General features: G+C 38.3%; 1 protein-coding gene across 2 annotated transcripts; it reads right to left on the bottom strand.

The window, feature by feature from the left end:
* Positions 1-4,636: 4,636 nt before the first annotated feature.
* LOC133536328 (protein LSM14 homolog A-like) lies at positions 4,637-23,870 on the bottom strand. Of its 2 annotated transcripts, none has more exons than XM_061876771.1 (10): positions 23,537-23,870; positions 21,470-21,633; positions 17,710-17,860; positions 14,678-14,866; positions 12,934-13,014; positions 9,705-9,884; positions 9,479-9,638; positions 5,962-5,988; positions 5,658-5,895; positions 4,637-5,595 (listed from the first exon to the last, which is right to left on the bottom strand). In XM_061876771.1, exons 1-10 carry the CDS (start codon positions 23,658-23,660, stop codon positions 5,572-5,574), a joined length of 1,338 nt encoding a protein of 445 aa, XP_061732755.1. In that variant the 5' UTR covers positions 23,661-23,870; the 3' UTR covers positions 4,637-5,571. The 2 variants fall into 2 exon arrangements, with proteins under 2 accessions (XP_061732755.1, XP_061732763.1); XM_061876779.1 differs by having other exon boundaries at positions 5,962-5,985.

Below are 23,870 nucleotides of genomic sequence, written 5' to 3'. Positions count from 1 at the left end.
AGGGTTAGTGCGTCTGCCTCACAATACGAAGGTCCTGCAGTCCTGGGTTCAAATCCAGGCTCGGGATCTTTCTGTGTGGAGTTTGCATGTTCTCCCCGTGAATGCGTGGGTTCCCTCCGGGTACTCCGGCTTCCTCCCACCTCCAAAGACACGCACCTGGGGATAGGTTGATTGGCAACACTAAAAAAATTGGCCCTAGTGTGAGAATGTGAGTGTGAATGTTGTCTGTCTATCTGTGTTGGCCCTGCGATGAGGTGGCGACTTGTCCAGGGTGTACCCCGCCTTCCGCCCGATTGTAGCTGAGATAGGCGCCAGCGACCCCAAAAGGGAATAAGCGGTAGAAATGGATGGATGGATGGATATATATATATATTGCATTCTATGAATTGATTAACGTGGAACCCGACTTAAACAAGTTGAAAAACTTATTGGGGTGTTACCATTTAGTGGTCAATTGTACGGAATATGTACTGTACTGTGCAATCTACTAATAAAAGTTTCAATCAATCAATCAATCAATCAAATATATGTGTTTAGTAAAAGTTTTAATCAATCAATCAGTTTACATCGTATATATATATATTATATATATATATGTATACATATATATATACGTATTTATATACATATATATGTATATATATATATATATATATATATATATATCCATCCATCCATCCATCCATTTTCTACCGCTTATTCCCTTTTTGGGGTCGCGGGGGGCACTGGCGCCTATCTCAGCTACAATCGGGCGGAAGGCAGCGTACACCCTGGACAAGTCGCCAGGATGTACAGGGCCAACATAGATAGACAACATTCACACTCACATTCACACACGGGCCAATTTAGTGTTGCTAATCAACCTATCCCCAGGTGCATATATATATATATATATATATATATATATATATATATGTATGTATGTATGTCTGTCTTTATGTATATGTATGTATATATGTATGTAAGTCCGTCTGTATGTATGTATGTATATATGTATGTATGTACGTATGTATGTAAGTCCGTCTGTATGTATGTATGTATACATACATTTATATATTGTAGCGGTAAAGTCCTATACTATTACTGCTACTGGTTGCTGAATATAAATGAAGCTAGTTCAGACATGTGCAGCCGGCTAATAATTGATGTCCAAAATTATGTCCATGTTTAACAAAAATATTTAATTTCATAGAGTCACATTTATATAACACACTTTGTACAAAAACAGAAAATACACGGGAGCAAACAAACACTAGGCTGGCACAGTCAAAAACTGTTGCGCCTCTACTCAGCAACACCTGAGCAAGATCCTGACTCCTCCTTAAATAGCCAGGCACTTGGCCTTGGAGCCAACCCCTTTAGTGACGTCATCAATTTGACAGACAGAAAGTGTATTTGGCTCTAACATATATATATGCATGTATGTATTAGGGACGGCGTGGTGCAGTGGAAGAGTGGCCGTGCGCAACCTAAGGGTCCCTGGTTCAATCCCCAACCTAGTACCAACCTCGTCACATCCGTTGTGTCCTGAGCAAGACACTTCACCCTTGCTCCTGATGGGTGCTGGTTGGCGCCTTGCGTGGCAGCTCCCTCCATCAGTGTGTGAATGTGTGTGTGAATGGGTGAATGTGGAAGTAGTGTCAAAGCGCTTTGAGTACCTTGAAGGTAGAAAAGCGCTATATATGTATGTATGTGTGTATATATACACACATATATATATGTATATATATATATATATATATATATATATATATATATATATATAGTTTGATCATTGCATATTTATAAAAAACAAAAACATGTAGCCATTAGCAGATATTTTTAGTCCAGTGTTTTAATGTGTTATTTTTTTCAGTCTGTTTGTGACACGTAGTTTAATTAATTTTTTTATGTATATTAGCTGGCACCACCCGCGACTCCAAAAGAGACAAGCTTTAGAAAAATGGATGGATTATATGCACAGTATGTTATACATAAAGTAGTCCCTTTATTATACACTGTTTTTATTGATTATTCGTGGAATCCTTTAGATCAGTGGTCCCTAACCTTTTTGTAGCTGCGGACCGGTCAACGCTTGATAATTTGTCCCGCGGCCCGGCGGGGGGATTTTTTTTTTTTTGTCATGAAAAAGGGAGGTTTTTTTGGGTTGGTGCACTAATTGTAAGTGTATCTTGTGTTTTTATGTTGATTTAATAAAAAATAAAATATGAAAAAAAAAAAAAAAATTAATAAAAAATTATTCTGCGGCCCAGTACCAATCGAGCGGTGGTTGGGGTCCACTGCTTTAGATAAGGAGTGTCTCGCCTGTACACTCCCAGAATAAACGATTTATAAATCGGTGCTCTGTTGCCAATGGCCGACACAATTGGCTGTATTTGGTAAACCTGCAGTGGCTGTATGTTTTATTATACTAGTTAAGGTAATGTATCTTGTAATAACTGCTTATTTCAAATGTCGATTTAAAAGATTATGGAGGAACATTTTGTTTGTTTAAATTTTAAGTCATTTTGGCAGTGACTTTTAAACAATGATATCAAAAATGTGTACGTTGGAATTATTTTTCCACTAGATTAAGCGACACTTTGTACAGTTTTCTACATAATCAAATATATCTGTGCATATTAAATTTGTAAAATATATAATTTAATTGATATTAATTTGATACATTATTTTAGGCTGGCAGTTTTCAAAGACTCAATTGGTAAAGTTTATTAATATACAGTATATTTTGAAATGTTTGTAATTTGGAACAAATGACAGAAAAAGGATGTTAACCTCTAATCTCACCGTCTAGTTTAGGGGTTCTTAAACCTTTTTGACCACGGGGCCCAACTTTTCCACCACAGAGGGGCATATGGGTCTCACTCAAATAACACTGAATTTGCAATCGTAATTTTTTTTAAATGTTATTTACTAATCATATCTAACCTAACAGTTAAACAAGATCAACCTTGTCAAATGATATGAAAGCATGTATTAAATCACAAAGATGATCAAGGCTATGGTCAGGCTGATTACAAAAATACAAATGTACTTAAATAGGGTCTCCAAAAAACATGAAAAAAACAAAACAACTAAGCAGTCGTAAAATCAATTCTAACTAAATTAATGTGTTTTGAATGAAAATGCAAAAAAAGTCTCACCACAGAAGTCATTATTGTGCTTCGAAACTTTGGGGAGTTTTTTTCTTGCCCTGATGTGGGATCTGAGCTGAGAATGTTGTTGTGGCTTGTGCAACCCTTTGAGACATTTGTGATAAAGGGCTATATAAGTAAACTTTGATTGATTGACTTTAGCTCCAGACTTCTTCCGTTTGAGTGTCATTACTGCCACAAGTGGTGGAAAAGTGTAATACAATAGAGCAGGGGTCACCAACGCGCTCCCCGCGGGCACCAGGTAGCCCGTAAGGACCAGATGAGTAGCCCGCTGGCCTGTTCTAAAAATAGCTCAAATAGCAGCACTTACCAGTGAGCTGTCTCTATTTTTTAAATTGTATTTATTTACTAGCAAGCTGGCCTCGCTTTGCTCGACATTTTTAATTCTAAGAGGGACAAAACTCAAATAGAATTTGAAAATCCAAGAAAATATTTTAAAGACTTGGTCTTCACTTGTTTAAATAAATTCATTTATTTTTTTTTAACTTTGCTTCTTATAACTTTCAGAAAGACAATTTTAGAGGAAAAATACAACCTTAAAAATGATTTTAGGATTTTTAAGCACACATATACTTTAACTTTTAAATTCCTTCCTCTGCTTTCCTGACAATTTAAATAGATGTTAAAGTCAATTTATTGTTTTTATTGTAAAGAATAATAAATACATTTTAATTCATTTATTTTAGTTTGTTTTCTCGACAAAGAATATTTGTGAAATATTTCTTCAAACTTATGATTGAAAATAAAATACAAATTATTCTGGAAAATTTAGAATATCTTGAATCAAATTTAAATCTTATTTCAAAGTCTTTTGAATTTCTTTTAAAAATTTTGTTCTGGAAAATATAGAAATAATGATTGGTCTTTGTTAGAAATATAGCTTGGTCCAATTTGTTATATATTCTAACAAAGTGCAGATTGAATCTTAACCTATTTAAAACATGTCATCAAAAGTCTAAAATTAATCTTAATTAGGAAAAATTACTAATGATGTTCCATAAATTCTTTAATTTTTTCAAAAAGATTCGAATTAGCTAGTTTTTCTCTTTTTTTCGGTTGAATTTTAAAGAGTCGAAATTGAAAATAAACTATGTTTCAAAATTAATTTGAATTTTTTTCCTGTTTTCTCCTCTTTTAAGCCGTTCAATTAAGTGTTTTTTTCATCATCTATTCTCTACAAAAAACCTTCTGTAAAAGGAAAAAAAATGTAGGACAGAATGACAGACAGAAATACCCATTTTTTTTATATATATATACAGTATATAGATGTATTTATTAAAGGTAAATTGAGCAAATTGGCTATTTCTGACAATTTATTTGTGTGTATCAAACTGGTAGCCCTTCGCATTAATCAGTACCCAAGAAGTAGCTCTTGGTTTCAAAAAGATTGGTCACCCCTGCAATAGAGTATGGCTGTTGAGAAATAGAAATGTATCCGGTTAAGAAATCTAGTTACAACATTTCAATAAAACAGACGGATATGATTCTTCATTTGAACTCTTTATTTCTTAATGTAAAAACTTAACTTTGCTGTGAAATCTCAAGAAACATTTCCTGGTTTCCAATTTCCATAATCCGGAGGTAATAAACTTTTAGGAAAAAACACAAATCTTCTCAAAAATTTAACTGATGCCCACTTCTCCCCCCCCCAGGATGTCATGCAGCGTTGGGCTTGTATGTGCAAAGTTTGATTCCAAGCAGCACATTCATGAACAATACCGAACCTGTTGTCACCTCATAGTGCTTTAATATTGATACTTTTGCCAAAAGTTTTACATTAAAGGGAGAGCTGTAGAAAAATACCCCCTCCCCGATTGAAGGCACTCCCTAAATAGAAACACATAAGCACAAAAAAAGAAACCTGGGGAAAATTCTTGACAGCATATATCCAGTCATTGTCCCTTCTTGGGCTTGCTTATGAGAAACAAAAAGAAAAAACAATCTTCACAGAATTTCGGGATCCTTCAGTAAACAATCCGAACTCAGTGGAAAATTGCTGATGTCGGTTAAGTACGAGTGACAAAATGCTAACTTGTTGTCCAACTAAATACTAAAGCATTCTTGAAAAAATAATGAAATAGTTAAGAGGATGCCGGTCTGCTTCTTCTTTGTCCGTTGAGCCAACACCAGTGTGGAAGAAGTGCATTCATTTCCTTAGGACCGCCTCCACAGGAACAAAAAAAAAGGATGCCGTAAAAAAAGGAGGAGTAAAGCTTTCTATAACGCGGTACAAAGGGAGCGCGGAAGGACTTTTTTCCCCCATGACTGTTGATGAAAGGAAGAAGGAAAAAATGGAGGCGGCGAAAGGATGACTTTGCTGACTCGGAGTCTTCTTCCTTCTTGGCAAATGTGGGGACCAAACCTTTGTTGAAATGAGATCAATCCTTGTTGAAGAGCTACTATTCAGTGTGGGAGACTACGCCGCCACCTTGTTGTCCTTCTGGAAGACAAGCCACAAGTCACAACTTTGGCTCACACATCAGCCTCCCAGGGAGGACTTACTGCGTATTCGTAGTCGGAGAACTCGCGGCCTCCTCGTCCTCTGTAGCCGCCTCTGAAGCCGGGTGGGGCTCCTCGAGGGGGCCCGAAGGAGCCTCGACTCGATGGCCACCCCCGCCCGCCGCGGGGCCCCATGAAACCTCGGCTACGGAAGCCCCCCCGGCCTCGGTTGTGTCTCATGGGGATGCCGAACGTCTCTGCGTTCATGCGTCTTTCCTCCGCCCAGGTTGACCTTCGATCTCTGAACGGCCAAACACAAAGTGCTCGATTCGGTCACAGAAATGAAAATGAAAAACTTGTGACTCACCTTGAATATCCTCCTTCGTGTGATCTACTGAAAGACAACAAAACAAAGCATTAGTAATAAAACTCTTGGATTGACTTAAGAGTCCATTTGCCAAAGTTATGGTGCAAAATCATCTTTCTTGGACATGAAATAAGCTCGGCTTCTTCCTACTCCTTTTCAGAGAAACTGTGCAACTGGAAGCAGGTGATGTTCCTTCCAGTCTGACACCAATAGCCCATTCTATATTACAGGGGCACCTCAAGATTGGGTTTTCACTCAATCAATTTTTGATTCAAACCAATTTTCGTAATCTATTATTTGGTATGACAATGACAATAAAACCTAATCAAAACAAGTTACAAAACCTTATTTTGGTTGCTGACGGACATAAGAGCACTGGGATGGCCCAAAAGCATCTTTTTAAAAATGGATTCTTTATGAAATTTTTCTTTAAGAAAGCTAAGGATTTTTGTAAATTATGAATCGATTGATGAATGGAATAAATAACAATTGCAATTCGGACGTGACAATTTTTTGGAGCACCCTTATTTTTAGATTCCTGACTACAGCCTGGGTATTATTTTCTACACCGGCTGGAAAAACATTGGTCTTTTTGCCCATATATTAATTTTTGAACAAGGATATTTCACAAAACAGCAGTAACAGAACCTATATTGTGATAGCCAGTGTTCTTATTGTAATTGATTGTGGCGCCGCAGAAAGATCTTAGGCACCACAGCATAATTTTTTTTTTTTTAATGTGAAAATAAAATAAAGTAATAATATATTCAAGCGTCCAGAATAAGACAAAGTCAGACACTCTTTTTAGCTTATATTGCCAACTTTATGCTAAGACAAGCACAATTCTAACAAATATTTCATCCGTGCTTCAATCCTAGACACAAACCATACTTCCTCATTCTAAGCCAACACGGTGTGTTCACAAACCATGGGAAAAACAACACATTAACACCAGCAGGCTGATACAGTACAAATGGATAATTGTTTGCACATCAATGATGCACCTAAAAACGATCACCGGAAGAGCACTTCTGGAACCGAATAATGCGATGACGTAAGCCATACGCACAGGGACGTAAATGAGGACAGCATGCTGACGTTAAAGGGTGAAGGTTGCACATGAAAGAGGACGCTAAAAAGGTACGTGCCCAGTTTTGCAGGATGCGTTTGCCGACAAACACAACACGGACGAGGTGGTGCTTACTTTCGACATTCCGGTCAACACCACTGTCAAGAAGAAGGGGACCAGCACGGAAATGATACGCACAACAGCGCACGAGAAAAACGGCCTTTACTGTTGTGTAACTTGCCATGTTATTGGACAGAGACTGCCACCTATGGTGATTTTCAAGAGGAAGACGCTACCTAAAGAAAAGTTTCCACCTGGAGTCATCATTAAGGCGAATCCGAAGGGCTGGATGGAGGAGAAGAAATTGAGAGAGTGGCTGAGTGAGGTCTACGTAAAAAGACCGGATGTTTTTTTTTCCACGCGTCACCGTCCTTGTTGATCTGTGACTCCATGCACGCCCACCTCACAGCCGCTGTGAAAAACCAAGTCTAGCAAACGAACTCAGAGCTTGCCCAACCGCTGGACATGGGTGTAAACAGGGCGTTCAAAGTGAATTTGGGAGCGATGGATGACAGAGGGCGAACACAGCTTTACAAAAGCTGGAAGGCAGCGTCGGGCGAATTATGCCACAATTTGTGAATGGATTGGGGATGCTTGGGCTAATGTGTCTGCTTGGAAAAGCCGGCATCACTTCTGAGGAGCCCCGCGGCAACGAGACTGACTCTGAAAATGACGAGAGGGAATCTGGCGTGTTTGAGGGAGAGCTTACCGAGCTGTTCTTTTCAGAGACAGAAGACGAGGACTTTGATGGAGTTTTAGATGAGCATTGATCAAATAATATTGTGAGTACATTGTTAAATACTTCAATAAAAGTACAAAAGAACTCAGCTTTGCTCCTGCTGCCTTTTTAAAACAGCATGCTACCGTATGTTTTGTTTTTTCTGCTGCCTAAAGAGAGTACGCAACATCCTGAAGGACAGACATCACCCAGCACATGGCCTCTTCAACCTACTACCCTCTGGAAAGAGGTATAGATCAATTCGCACCAGGACCACCAGAATGTCTCTCAGTCTGTATCCCCAGGCTGTGAGATTGCTAAATGAATAGCCTGCCCCTGACCATCTTATTACATCACTATTCACCACCTCAATAATTGTTCCCTGGACATTGCATTGCTGCAACATCAACATAACACCCATCAGACATCTGACTCTTCCCAACACCACGCCCCTCTATTTGCAATCTTCTTGACAATGCTTAAATGTAAACTTTTGTCAACCTGCACTTCAATGCAGTTTATATGCCGCTAGATGAAGCCCAAACAAAATCTCGTTGACATGTATGATGCAAGTGTTATGACAATGACAATAAAAGGAATTGATTGTTTTAAGGATAGCGTATGTTTTAACATGCCTGCGCCCAAAAATACGGTGCGCCTTATTTATGCGTTAAATACAGAAATAGCACCCGTGACTGAGACTGCGCCTTTTCATACGGTGCGCCCTATGGTCACGAAAATACAGTACATTAGGAAGTTACCTAGAGCCATAGCTGTTCATGCCAATGTTCTTGAGACCTCTTCTGTCAATTGTGTTTGTCGCCCACACACCCTAAGACTACGGAAGACTAATCGGCAGCATATTTGAATCATTTACTGCAAAAAAGAATAACTGGAACCTCTAAAATGGAATGTAACAATATAAAAATATCATATTACAGTTAGTGTGACCAAAATTACCAGTTATTTTCACGTTACTGTTGAATCTGCTCAAAGAGTCCTTAAAAAAACACTGAAATGTTTTGAACAAGTTATTTTAAATAACTAAAATTGACACTTACAAAACCCAATCGTTTTCTGTTTTTATGCTTTACGGATAATGTTTTAGTCTTAGTATTTCCTCTGTTTTAATGGCTAAGCCTTTATTGTTTTAAATGTTTTTTGTACTGTAGCACTTTTATTATTTATTCAAACGAAAAGTGTGTAATAAATATTTCTAGCGGGCGTTGTGGACTGTTTAGCGGTCCTTGAACAGTAGTACTGTAAAAACACCTGTGTAGTATTCCTCTAACAATCTCTGTTCTAAGAGAGCACATCTTGTCGGTTGAATGTGCACATTGGATTATTTACTTGCTCAGCAAATGTGTTAATATGCGCTTAGACTGGGGTATGTTCTTTCTTAAAGACATACCCCGTTAATGTCTCTTGTTTGCATGTTCACATTTAAACCAGTGAGCTGGCGCCAGTCCTTCCCTGAGTTTTTCAAAGTGCAGTTATCAATTATGGGTTTTCTATCATTTTCATTTAAAAAAATAATAAGCTCATCAATACCGTTTGTCGTTCCATCCCTATTTGTACAGTTTGAAGTGTTATAATGGCGACAGTTTGACTTTGGAAGAGCACGAGATTAGCGCTTCCTCTGTATGATGAAGAAAAAGAAAGTTGTGTACTTGGAGTCGTTGCAGGACAAGTTGTCGAAGAAGGACTTTGTCTTGTCGTAGTAGGCGTTCATCGCAGCCTCCTCGTCTTCAGCCGCCGCCGTCGCCGCCGCTGCCTCGCTCGCTGGATGTTCCTGTTCTTCGCCATTTAGCGCCTTTTCAGGCTTGTCGTCTACAGTTAGAAACACAGTTAGCACCACAATGAAAAGTGTCTGCTGAGTCAGGGAGTGTGCGACACCTTTCAGCTTAAGTTTGGTCTGCAGCTCCTTGTCGATGTCGTCTTTGTGGAACTGAGCGTTGGCCGTCTCAAAGTCAAAGTCCTCCTCGAACTTCATCAGGCCGTCCCTGCGCATGTTCATTTTGCCTCGGCTGCGGTTTCCTCGGTTCCGCACCCCGCGGCGGTTCGGCTGAAGGCCAGCTGACAGGTGGTAATTAGCCTTCAATCAACATGCTACACACTTGTATAGTCATCCAGACTCGTCGGCAGTGATGTGCGAAACATCGATAACGGATCTTTATGCTCTAATAGCAATTCTCCAATCAAATATCGATACTTTAGATCAGGATACTGAAAAGTCAAAGTATGTGTAGGCCATATTGATATTTTTTTAATTCGAATTTTTTTTTTTTAAATAGATAAGTTTCAGCTATGAATACAAGTGACTCAGTATGATATTAATGATTAGTTAGAAAATGTTTTGCTTTTTCTCCTTATTTACATTTTGGCTTTTTTTCTTACATTTTTATTATTTTTTTTACCCCATGTAATAATTGAATAAAAATAATATAGCTTAATTGTATAACCTAGTGTCGAAAATATTAATGTTCAGTAACATTTAACAGTGTTTATTATGGTGGTTTTGATTTTTGAAATTAATTCACAATTATTTTATTATTTAATTAACTAACTAAACATTCTTCATATTTTAGGTTCGTCGTCACTGTTGTGACGAAACGAGAGCCGAGCCAGAAGGCAAAGCTCTCAGCCTACCGAGCTATCTACATTCCTACTCACCTATGGCCATGAAGTGATGGTCATGACCGAAAGAATGAGACGAGGATACAAGCAGCCAAAATGAGTTTCCTCATAAGGGTGGCTGGCATCTCCCTTAGAGATAGGGTGAGAATTTCAGTCACCCGAGAGAGATTCGGGGTAGAGCCGCTGCTCCTTCGCTTGGAAAGGAGCCAGCTTAGGTAGTTCGGGCATCTCGTGCGGATGCCTCACGAGCGTCTCCCTAGGGAGGTCCTCGTTGCACGTCTAAAGGACCAGATTGGGGGGGGTAATATCTCCTCTCTGGCCTGGGAACGCTTTGGGATCCCCCAGGGGGAACTTTCTAATGTTGCTGAAGGATGGATGGCTATTTTAGGTATATTTCATTTTTATTTCGGGAGCATCTAATATTTTAGAACAGGTGTGTCTAAACTTATCACCAAAAGCCGCATACTGGAAAGGCAAGCATGGAGGGCCCAGATTGATATTTTTTAATAAGTGAAAAAAAAAAATGCTAAAAACAGATATTATATACATATATATATGTGTGTGTGTATATATATATATATATATATATATATATATATATATATATATATACATACATACATACATACATACACACACACACACATATATACATATATATTTACACATACACATACACATATATATATATATATATATATATATATATATATATATATATATATATATATATTTAAAGGTGACTAACTATATTTTTATTATTATTATTATTAGTTTAAGAATGTCAGCTTTCTCTCATTACACTCTGATTTTTTGCTATCGTTTCTTACATTTCTATTGTTTTAAAAAAATATATATGTTATTTGCAAATACACAACTTTTAACATTTTAGCAGACAAGTTAGATGTATTTGCATATGGTATTGGTGTAGACGATACCGGCCTGAATTTTACTTGAAATTGCATAGTAAGAAAATCAGCTAGTCAGTATTTATGCATCGAGAATGGAGACCACCACATTGTATTCCACCAGGCATTCTGCGGATTGTCCCACACATTCCAATACACAAGAGGATGATACCGTATTTCCTTGAATTGCCGCCGGGCATATAGTATGCGCCTGCCTTGAATTACTGCCGGGTCAAACTCGCTTCGCAAAAATAATTAGCGCATGCTTAGTATTACCGCCGGGTCAAACTCGTGACACTTCCCCTGTCATCATTTTCAAAATGGAGGAGGGTAATTTCAATACCGATAATTTGAAATCGCATAAAGGGAAGAAGATTAAGAGCTATTCAGTAGGATTTAAGGTCCTATGCTGAAAAGAACAGTAAGCAGGTATGTCTTATTGATATACCTGTGGAGCCGACGGTCCGACAGACAGGCAGGGCACGCTTGAACCCGGCCCAAGATGGAGGCGAGGAGAAGGCGAGCGAGTGGAGAGGAAGGGCGACCTGGACTGAGGTTTTATTGAAAAATAAACAAAGTCAAACTGCTCAAGCCATGTCCTTCCTTGGTAGTCCTGGGAACCCGCAAGACGACGGCTTGAGACCGTCACAATACCGTAGCTGCGTCTGTCAAATATGAGTCATTAAATGACTCCCGCCTCCTGTTGGTAGTGGGCGCTAGTGATCCTGATAGCAGCGGTCTGATAGCAGTTTTCTAAACTGGACTTTAAAACGAAGCAGGAGGTAATAAAGGAAGATCTCCATCGAGACAGAGAGACTTTTAAAACTGAAGAAAGATAAGGAAGACTTCTACAAACAAGTTATCAATGCTTTTGATCAGAAGGAGCTGGCATGGATTTAATTTATAAGTAAAGGTGAGAGAATAATAAAAAATATTTATTAATTTATTTTTTATTTAGCCTTTATTTAACCAGATAAAATCCCATTGAGATCAAGGATCTCTTTTCCAAGGGAGACCTGGTCAAGTGGGCAGCAGCAAGGTTACATTAAAAACAGTAAACAACACATAAAACATCACATTTACAACATCAAAACTTGCTCATATGACACATGTGCATACAGACAAGGTAGACTGCAATCCTTTCACAGAAGCTTTAAACTCATTTAATGTAACAAGGGTTTTAAGTTGAATATTCGATTGTAGGTAATTCCAAGCCTTCGGTGCTGAAAATGATAACCATAATAACGTTTTTTTAATTAAATGTGCTTTTCATGATGGAACCCTTACATCACACTCAAATTTTTACTGCATGCCTTTTGTAAGTGCCGGAGTGAGAAGAGGTTTTAAAATAATTAGCGCATGCTTACTTTTACCACATGCCTTTGGTAAGCGCAGGAGTGATAAAATGTTTTAAATGAATTAGCGCCCTGTTGGCAATTCAAGGAAATACGGTATCTTAAGTATTGCAGCAGCTATATAAGATTGAGATAATTGAGATTAGATGTCGTGCCCATTAAATACTTATAAATGCAATTTAGTATTATTGTCTTATTTATAAAAAAAAAAGCAAAAATACTCACTGGTTTGACGCCGGTTTGGATCCCGATTTTCCATAGCATGTCGTTCATGATCCACATGAGTCATTCTAGGCGGCCCTGGAGCTGAACAACAAAAATAAAGGTTTTTAATACTAAAAAAGAGGGAACATTTCCATCAAAAATTAATGCTGCTGATACCGATCATCAATGAGTAAGACCGGCCCATACCAGTCACGTGTTAACTGTACATTTTTTAATGTACTGTATTTAAGGTGAGTGCTATTAACAGTACGACAATGCTAACAGAATAATTACACTAGTTCCTTATTCTCTTTTAAGACGTACAATTGTTTCATCAAAAAAGTCAATAGTACACAATAACTTAACCAAGCAAAAAGTAGTATATACTACATATTTAAATACTTGCTTGCCCTCAAAAGTCCTCTTGTGTCCAGGGACTTTTTCCTGAGATTGTAAATTATAACAAAAACAAAATGTCATTTTTGAGAATAAAAATATCGATATGGCCCCAAAGGGAATAAGCGGTAAAAAATGGATGGATGGATGGTCACTCTAGTAACGATCAAACAACAACATATTTTCGAGATACAAAATATTGATATGGTCACTCCAGCAGAGGAGCATGTTCCGGAGCACACAATCACGGAGTACTTTCAAGCAGACACAGTGTGTTGACAAATAAAGGGAGAACGGACGCATTTTGGCCTAAAAACTAACGATAAATGTGAAGCTATAACACTGCTGAAACACTCTCAGGAAGAGGTGATTTAAGACATGGCCAGCTAGCTTGCCGCTAACGTCCATCCGCCGTCTGCAGTGTTTTAGCTACTTCCAAATCACTAATCCTGGTCTCAATGGTGACAAATAAAGTAAGTTTCTTACAAGTATCATCCCTGCAGGACGGGGAATAGCTTAACATGCTTCACTACACACCGTAGCTCACCAACATCAAAATGTACACAAACGCCATTGGTGGCTCTACACCTGACATCCACTGTAATTACATCAAGTACAGGCACGTATCAAGTCGATACCACTAAGATTACATCTATATTTTCTGGCATCGCAACACCTTTCGTTTAAAAAAAAAAAATCGCATTATGTTTATAAACTCAGGAAATATGTCCCTGGAAACATGAGGATTTGACCAGTGTATGATCCTGTAACTACGGTACTTTGTATCGATTGATACCCAAATTTGTGGTATCATCCAAAACTAATGCAAAGTATCAAACAAAAGAAGAAGTGATTATTACATTTTAACAAAAGTGTATATAGAACATGTTAAAAGAGAAAGTAGGCAGATATTAACAAGTAGATTAATAATCAATTTTTACAGATTGTCTATAATGTTGATAAAATAATACAATGGGTAATGACACAATATGTTACCTCATATGTCAGCCTTTGTTTGTTTGTTTACTTACTACCAACAGACAAGTTGTCTAGTATGTTCACTATTTTATTTAAGGACTAAATTGCAATAAGAAACATATGTTTAATGTATCCTAAATTTTTTTTGTCAAAATAAAGCCAATAATGCTATTTTTTCTGGTCCCTTTATTTAGAAAAGTATCAAAATTATTTTGGGACCGGTACCAAAATATTGATATCGGGACAACACTAATGGAGGATTGGATTGGCTAATGTGATCGCCATTAATCTGCAATGGCCGATCATATATCCTTTCACGAAAAGTGGCCGATATTGATCAGTACATCCCTAAAGCTTACAGTGTATCCATCCTGCAGTTAACGCCACTCACCTTTTCTCTGCTCTAGGAGGTCGGGAGGCTTCTGGCTGCCAGTCGAGGCTGCAACAAGTCGGGGTGCTGCCATGTGACTCCTCTGGCTGACCGGTGCAGATGCTGCGGGGACAGCCGAGGCGGGAGCTTTCACCACCTTCTCAAGGGTGGAACTCTTCGCGAGAAGGTCCATCTGAGGACTGGTACGTCCTGTGCAGACAAAAAAACATAACCTGGTTTATGAAAAGCTAGAGCAACAAAGCTAACAACCGCTTTGACAAAAATACAAATGTTTCCCAAACAATTTATTTGTGACGGCTTACAATTTGAACGGTCGTTAGTTGCAGCACAAGTAACTAACAAAATACAGATTGTTGTCAACAGACCAGACAAGCATGGTTTCAACCCTCTGTGCAATAGCTCAACACAGACTTCATCACCTGTACACAGTATCGCAACATGCTTGTTTAGCAGCGACCAAAACAGTTATCCAGTCATCATTTATTTAATTTCAACACTTAATAGAAACGTCATAAGAAATAAATCCACGTTTCGTTTAAAGTTGAGGGAAATAATCGATTTTAAATGCCTCACAACTCGGACATGGGTGATTGTAAAATTGATTAGTAAACATCAATAATCAATTATTGATTTATTGGAAAAGTAATGCAGACAGTTCTAAAACTTGGCTGACCGCAGTGAGCCACCTCAACGAGAGATCTGACCAGCTCCTTTATTAGACTTAAGACTTCCTTTTATTGTCATTCAAATTTGAACTTTACAGTACAGATAAGAACAACATTTTGTTGCATTAGCTGGTAGTGCAAAATAAAAGAGCAATATTAATATTTAAGGATATTAAATAGATTACTGTACAGATAAATAAATATATTGCATTTTTTCATATGCATCCACGTATATGAATGTATGAAATATTGTCTTTATATTCCAGTGAGTTAATCCGTTTTTGGGGGGAAATTGAGGGAATCATTTTGATGCATTCAAGAGTTTTATGGCCTGAGGGAAGAAGCTGTTACAGAACCTGGAGGTTCTGTTACAGAACCTGGAGGTTCTGCTACTGAGGCTGCGGAACCTCTTTCTGGAGTCCAGCAGTGAAAATAGTCCTTAGTGGGGGTTGGAGGAGTCTCTACAGATTTTCTTAGCCCTGGTCAGGCAGTGGCTTTTTGCAATTTCCTGGACAGGAGGAAGAGGAGTCCTGATGATCTTTTCCGCCGTCCTCACCACTTTTTGCAGAGACTTCCAGTCTGAGGCACTATTACAGGGCACTTATGTTCCAGTTTGGCACACATTTCCATTAATTTAATAAATGCAATGGGAATTCTTTCAACACATTATTACAAATGCACTGTTTTTAAAAGTGGCAAGTGATTAAGGCTTATTTAGTGAAACGAAAATACATTTAAAAACTGCATAAATAATGTAATGAGAAGAAAAGAACAAAACACTCCGGTGATGGTAATGAAATACACAGAATGCTCAAACAGCGTCTGTGAACTTTTTAAAACTTTTGTTAAATTTCAGATGCATTTTTGATATACGTTAATTCAATCAATCAATCAATCAATGTTTACTTATATAGCCCTAAATCACTAGTGTCTCAAAGGGCTGCACAAACCACAAGACAAACCACTACGACATCCTCGATAGAACCACATAAGGGCAAGGAAAACTCACACCCAGTGGGACGTCGGTGACAATGATGACCCAGTGGGACGTTGGTGACAATGATGACTAATTCATTATAATTTTTTGTATAAATTGGGGAACCTTTGGAATATCCCAGGGGCCCAATCAATTTACTACCATTGGGTCCCAGGGACTCACTACATTGAAGACCCAACAACATCATGTTTTATAAAAAAAATAATATATTCTTCTATATATCATTATTGCAGGAAGCTGCAATATTGTAAAATAGATTTTAGGCCATATTACCAATGTCTAGTGCATAGTGAGTTTTGAAGCAGAAAGTAAGCAGATATTACCAGAATTGTAACTAGTAGATCAATTACAATATCAAGAGATCTATACAACAACAGTTGTGTATCAGCATTGTTACAGTTAGTGGATCAATTCATAAATACTAAAGTCATTGAGTTGATACTTTTACTTCCTCTAAATCTTTTCATCTTTTTTTTTGCAAATGTTTACAAACTCCGGACACAGGAGGATTTCAAAAAAGGTAAAAAACAAAGGATTTAAAGGAGTAATATGATCTTTTTTAGAATTTAAAAACTTCCTTGTTGTCTACATAGCATGTAATAGTGATCCTTTTGCATACGTTTAGCTTACAGACAGTCTTCAGGCCGCGTTGTGACTGTCCTATCTGAATGCGCCGTTTTGTGAGCTGTCTTATTAATGTGCTGAGGTCCTCCTCCAGGCCATGCCCTCTTTGACTGTGACTGATATCCGCTAACGTAACTAAGGCAAAATATGTCACTTAAGTCTCAAATTCCAAAAAACAGGTTTGGAGCCAGTTTGGAAGAAGGAAAGATTGTTTTATAAATACCTGCACCATGCCATGGTATCGATTTCTGATTTTTGGGACTTATGGGGATCCCAAATACACAACAACGGGTGCCACATAGGTAAGACAAATTGTTTTTGCATAAAAGAACTCATTTAAATGAGTAGTGGATAGAAATATTTCAATTGTTTAGTTATTGCGTACTATTGACGTTGTTTTGATCAAACAATTGTATGTAATAAAATAGAGTAATGAACTAGTTTAAATATTGTTAAACTGTCAACTGCACTCACCATGTTTATTCTGTTACATGGATGAGTCTGGGGGTACACAGCTTACAAAGTGTCACATTGGTGGCACCCAACAGACACTTCCCAACCTCACCCAGAGAACAGAAACAAAGTAGCTGTAGCATGAGACTGTAAGTAGTATGCATGCACACACGTATGTACAAGATAATCAGTACAATAGGACTAAGTCCATAGAAGACAAACAGCAATTTCCCCCCACAAACAGTTAATGGTTTCCAATTTGGTGTCTATTCTGTGTTAAAATTTCTTCTTACCTCCGGCAGCCCCAAACTGCTGAGCTCCGAGGGGTGCAACACCAAACTGTCCATACGAGTGCACCGGGGCCCTGAAGGGTCCTGTACTGTACGAGGCAGCAGATGGGAAAGACGATGGCGCCGGTGCATTGCTGGTGGTTCCAATAGACGACTAGGACAACAAAGACAATTGTAAGCATTACACGTGTAGAACACAACCTAACAGTTATAAACTTCGCCTTGGGTAATCCATTGATTACTAAATTGAAGACAAGCTAATTAACAAAATTAATGGGTTTTAAATCTATAAGATATGTTGTCTCATAGAGTGGCTGAGGGCATTTAATAACTCAAACTACAAAGAAGTAGCCATCTAATAGGGGAAAAATGTTTGTTTAAACAGGTGAATTATTTTTTTTTTTTTATTAAACTAAACACTGCACTACTTATATTTTATTTTGCTACTATGGTACATTTTTAGTCTACTTTGTACCTACAGTATTCTTTCCATCCTTTGTAACTGAGCTACTGTGTGGAACAATTTCCCTTGTGGATCAATAAAGTTTGTCTAAGTCAAAGTTTAATTTTATACGTACATTTTGCATAATACATACTGTTTTTGGGTCAAAGTGGAAAAGTCGTGCAGCATTTTTTCTTCAAACACCACCACCAATTTAAGCTGTGCAGTTGACAGGTGCCCTTAACGTGTTTTTCTACATATTTACTATGTGTAACTGCGCCTGTAGGTGGAATTTCTGTGTTTTTTTCCCCCAGTTGATTATGTCCAGGCTGCTTTTAGAAGTACCCTGGTGAGGGTAGGGTTGGGACTGATTGACTGGCTGCAGCAAAGGTCCTGCCTTCTAATAAAAAAATCCCTACACCTTGCTAGAATTGTTATCTAGCCACACGTTGAATTTCTCATTTTGTTAAATCATTCACTTCAAAAGGGAGAGATCCTTGTTTTCTTTTTAATAATTTTCTTCTGTTTCGGCTAGATGTAGGGAAGTGCTTGTCATTGTTTTCTCGGAGTGGTTAGTTTGTCTCATATGTATGTTCTTAAGTTTAAGAATCGCCCCAGACTGGAGGGAGATGCTAACATCTACATTCTAGGCTGCACTTCGGCCTTCCCTAGCCAAGGTGTAATACTACGACACAGTACTGTTAGTCATCATAAAAGTAATTGCAGCCACATAGTCTGGGAAACAGGAGGCGACACTTATCTGTCGGCCAGTAATTGGGGCGTCTAAAATAGTGAAGGCCTCTATTTGAAAAAATACTGTACATAACGTGGGTTTATGTGGTGTAGTTGGAGTCAAACCTGTCTATAGCGACCACACATGCAAAATAGCAAAAGTGGCCACTATAACAGGGTAGCCGCTATACAAAGGTTGCGGACAGTACAAAAACACAGATGGTAGGAAGTTTATCCAAAAAGAGTAAACAAGTAAAAACTGAACCCTATATCCCATCAAGGTTCCACTCTAGTTATTAGTTGACTCCAACAGCTGTGCTGCATGTCTCCAATGCTCCAAAGCTCTCAGCAGCAAATATGCAAGGCTTATGGATGTAACAATAAACGGCATTAATGAGAACCATGGCAAAACTTTCGACAGTTAGTATTATCGTTTTAAATATGATTAAAAAAACATGACTGCTAACTGCATTTTGATAAACTCCCAGACGTACTGGCACTAGCTTAAATGCGAACTTGAATACAAGAGACATTTCCGCATTAAGAAACCTCATACCCCAATCTAAACTTGTATAAACATTACTGTCTGAGCAACTAAGCTATTCAATTAAGCACGTTGAACCTGCTAACTGTGCACTCTTAGAAGAGAGTGATCGATATATACTCAAAGGAATATGACATGAAGGGGTTTTTACTGTGAGTTCAAGGATTGCCGAACAGAGTAAGATGCCACAACTCACACCAGAACACTACTATTAACATAAGCAAACAAAACATGAAAACATATATATTTCAATTAGTAAAAAAAAAAAATCTAAAGATTTTAGTGTGTACTTTCAGAGCACATTCAACAATACCACACTAATAATGATAACAGTGATAATTTTGGTCACAATAACAGCGATAGAAATGTTTTAATATCGTCGCCTCCCTACTTCTATTCATACCGCATGCCACAGGAAGTTTGCACAGATAGGAAGTACGTCTAAACAAAATCAAACCGGTTGATTTTTAGAAAAAAAATGTTGCATGTTTAACAAGGGTGTGACATAGGTCTGGGAGAAATGGCCTGAAAATAAAACCTTAAATATTTTTTCGGAAAAAATTATTTTTCACACCCTACTTTTTAAAGAAACTAATAAATACAAATGACAAATTAATTCAAAATAAGTTTTATTTAATCAATAACTAGTGTACTGTGAACACTGCATCTTACTCTTAGTAAAATACTCATCTTTATAAAATTGTTTTTTAGAACAGATATATATTAGACTATCAAATAAAATAAAAAAAAATCAAACATGAAATTTAGCTGTTTTAGCTAATTCAGACATATTTAATCCTAAGCTTTTGCTCATATGTTGAACAATATGCATTGTCCTAATCAAACAGGTATTCAATATATAGCTTCTTATAGGAGGCACTTTCTGTATCAAATAAAATACTTCGGTAAAATAAAAATGTAGCATTGAGGTGTCTCTAAAATTTAGTTTTTGGATGTTAACAGGCTTTCCACTGTTTGGACACCACATCTATAGCTACATGCACAGCGACAACTTTGGAGATTGTTTTCCACTGTGCTTCATTCTTATTATACATGGTACCTTGTGTCAATGACTCCTTCACAGTAAGCGGCTTCTTGGCATGACTTTGTTCTTTTTTGCCTTGGTTTTGCCTTTTTTTCTGCTGCTGCCTTTTGTAAATAAACTTTCCAGCGTACAGGCCACGAAACCAAACCACTGGCAACACTATTCTTTTCTTTGAACAAACGGCTTGCTCTTGTTTGCATTAGCCATGTTGTGCTGTGCTATGTGTGTGTGGATCTCCCTAAGGAAATAAGGGTGAGGGCGGAGGCTACAAAAGCTCAAAAAATGCCCTAGCAAGACGAGTGAAAAAACGAAGGAAAAAAAAAAGAAAAAAAAGTCTGCAACCAAAATCTTGAATTTATCCATAAAATCAATTTTTTGCCCAGCCCTAGTGTGATGTTACATTCATCACACGTGACGCGACAAAACACAACATTGGGTTCATGAAAACAAGATTTTAACATTAATTTTAAGCAGGTACACCATGTAGGGTGGTAGAGTTGGTACAACTTCAAGGGCTCCTTCCTGGTAAATGTTGGGTAAGGTAACACTCAACAGCTTGCCTCATTGCAGCAAATGATATTAATGGCTGCTATACGGAGTAAAAAAAACATTTCGGGAAGCAAATTAAGTGGCCCTTATAAACAAGGGGTCAAATGTTACTTTTCTCCATTTTTGTGGCTTCTTTTGGCAAGTGGCCGCCAACACAGGTTTGGCTCTAGATATTAAATCTCTAAATATGACAACATAGGCTGAGGACATATTGCAATGTCATTTTAATTAGCACAACTTCAAAATATGCAAACAATTTATGTGAGCTCAAGCAGTAAGTCATCAGTCCTGATGAACATGATTGCTACCACCTGTCTCTCTTTTCTGACTCAAAGCATGCTGCACATAAATCACAATGTGATCATTTAAGAGTTTTAAAACTTAAAAAAAAATAAAAAATGAACACATTCTAATGCCCTAAAAGAGCATATCACTGCGGAGAACGGCTTACTTGGACGATGGCTGGGTCTTGGGGCAGGCTGCTGGTTGCCTTGGGCGGCTCGCAAACGGTCAAGTCCTTAATGTCACTGCCTCGGAAGATGATGTACTCAAACACTTCATCTCGAGGTGGAATGGGCCTCTCGGTGGGCCTATCTTCGGTGCCAAAAGAGCGAACTGTTTGGCGGGAGACAGGACAGATCATTTAAACGCATTAGGTCTCAGCGGAATGACAATACTGAATTAGAGTCTATGTCAGTGGTGCCCATTAGAAAGACACCCGTCAATCACCAGGCATTACAGAATAGACTATTTCTTGTTAAAAAGGTATAAAGAGGAGTATGGAAACTGGATAAATAAGATGTTCATAACCAACCACTTTCATGTGGTATTGGAAATAAGAGTATTTTTTTCCCTCCACAGGAACTTAAAAGCACTATAATGTTATATATAAATATATCTATAAATACATCTATATTCACATACATTATATATATACACACATACACACACACGTTAGGTCAGGGAAAAAAAACAAGAGGCTTAATCATCCCTACAAGCCTGTATTGCAGCCTTCCCTGCTCGTCAGGGGATTTTTCTTGTGTTTTTTCCTGACCCAACATATATTCCGCTCAACCTTGGTATTGAGCACTGTATAACGGATAAACCACAGAAACCTCGACTATATGCACCTGGGGATAGGCTGATTGACAACACGAAAAAAAATTGGCCCTAGTGAATTGAATGCGAGTGCGAAAATGATTCCCGGTCGTGGCCACCTCCCAGGAGGTGATCAAGGGTGATGGGTCAAATGCAGAGAATAATTGCCCACATATGTAGTCCTCTCCAAGGTTCTCATAGTCATCATTGTCACCGACGTCTCACTGGGTGTGAGTTTTCCTTGCCCTTGCCTAGCGAGGATGTCATAGCGATTTGTGTTGTGGTTTGTGCAGCCCTTTGAGACACTAGTGAATTAGGGCTGTATAAATAATCATTGATTGATTGATAAAATTCCTAAAATGTGAATTCCTGGATTTGTTTTTTTTCACATTCTGTGTCTCACAGTTGAAGTGTACCTATGATGAAAATTACAGACCTCTGTCATCATTTTAAGTGGGAGAACTTGCACAATCTGTGGCTGACTAAATACTTTTTTGCCCCACTGTGTGTGTGTATGTATGTATATATATATATATATATGTATATATATATATATATATATATATATATATATATATCTCGCTAGCTCACCTCTGGTCTTTGCCCAAGCACATTTTAGATGGCATCATAAAGCAGGGGTATTTGACTTTCATCACTAAATAGTAAATAGTAGGGCTTCACAGTGGAAGAGGGCTTAGTGCATCTGCCTCACAACACGAAGGTCCTGCAGTTCTGGGTTCAATCCCAGGCGCGGGATCTTTCTGTGTGGAGTTTGAATGTTCTCCCCATGAATGCCTGGGTTCCCTCCGGGTACTCCGGCTTCCTCCCACTTCCAAAGACATGCACCTGGGGATAGGTTGATTGGCAACACTAAATTGGCCCTAGTGTGTGAATGTGAGTGTGAATGTTGTATATCTGTGTTGGCCCTGCGATGAGGTGGCGACTTGTCCAGGGTGTGCACCGCCTTCCGCCCGATAATAGCTGAGATAGGCGCCAGCGCCCCCAAAAGGGAATAAGCGGTAGAAATGGATGGGTGGCACTAAATAGTAATTTAGTTGTCAGTAAAAAAAAAAAATAGACATTTTACTTGTAGTTTTACAAACACGAATTCGATGAATGCCTTACTTTAAATGTGTCTTTTCGTTGTGTTCACTAAGTATTTGGACAAACGGGTTTCGGTTTATATGCATTTATAGACAGTTTTAGAGGAGTAAGTTAATTATTTTCACCACACAAACACAGCTTTTGGCGTCAAACACATAAACAAAGGACGCACATTAGCTTGAGCCTACGTAGCTAGTTTACAGTTAGCTTTTAGGCTAGCTAGCTAAATACGAAAAAACTGCCATGATATAACAAATACTGCGTATCCTGTCCGACTTGACGTGATAAAGCACACACTTTCGGGGACTTGGCTTACCTTTCGCAAGCGCTACTGTTGAGTTTTCGGTGTCAATGGTGTACAAGATTCCCTCATAGCGAATCTCGGCCTTGGAGATGAGGCTAATCTTGCTACCGATATATGGCGTTCCTCCGCCACTCATCTTCCTTTTGTTTAGTTAACCTTAATAACCTGGAATGTTCTTCGTCAAAAAAAACAGCGTCCGCTGCGGAAAGCTCGAGGCGGCGGTTGAAAAGGAGTTCCCGAGGACAAAGTTAAGAAGTGAGTTTGTGTCGTCCTTCCACAAATTGGTTTCTACGACACGACAGGGCCGAGTTGGTTATTTTTCACGCGCCGCTAAGGATTATGGGAA

The sequence above is a fragment of the Nerophis ophidion genome, linkage group LG02 (genome assembly GCF_033978795.1).
Source record: "Nerophis ophidion isolate RoL-2023_Sa linkage group LG02, RoL_Noph_v1.0, whole genome shotgun sequence".
NCBI classification, from domain to species: Eukaryota; Metazoa; Chordata; class Actinopteri; order Syngnathiformes; family Syngnathidae; genus Nerophis; species Nerophis ophidion.
The sequence above is the reverse complement of the archived record's forward strand: the minus strand, read 5'-3'. Positions and strand labels throughout refer to the sequence as shown.

What these genes read in the sequence shown, in the direction of transcription:
- LOC133536328 (XM_061876771.1), bottom strand. Translation starts at nt 23,660, where the DNA reads ATGAGTGGCGGAGGAACGCCATATATCGGTAGCAAGATTAGCCTCATC. An exon ending in TTGTCCTGCAACGACTCCAA is followed by an intron (nt 5,989 to 9,478) that starts GTACACAACTTT and finishes GTTGTCTTTCAG; the next exon opens with TAGATCACACGAAGGAGGAT. An exon ending in CACGAAGGAGGATATTCAAG is followed by an intron (nt 5,896 to 5,961) that starts GTGAGTCACAAG and finishes TTGGCCGTTCAG; the next exon opens with AGATCGAAGGTCAACCTGGG.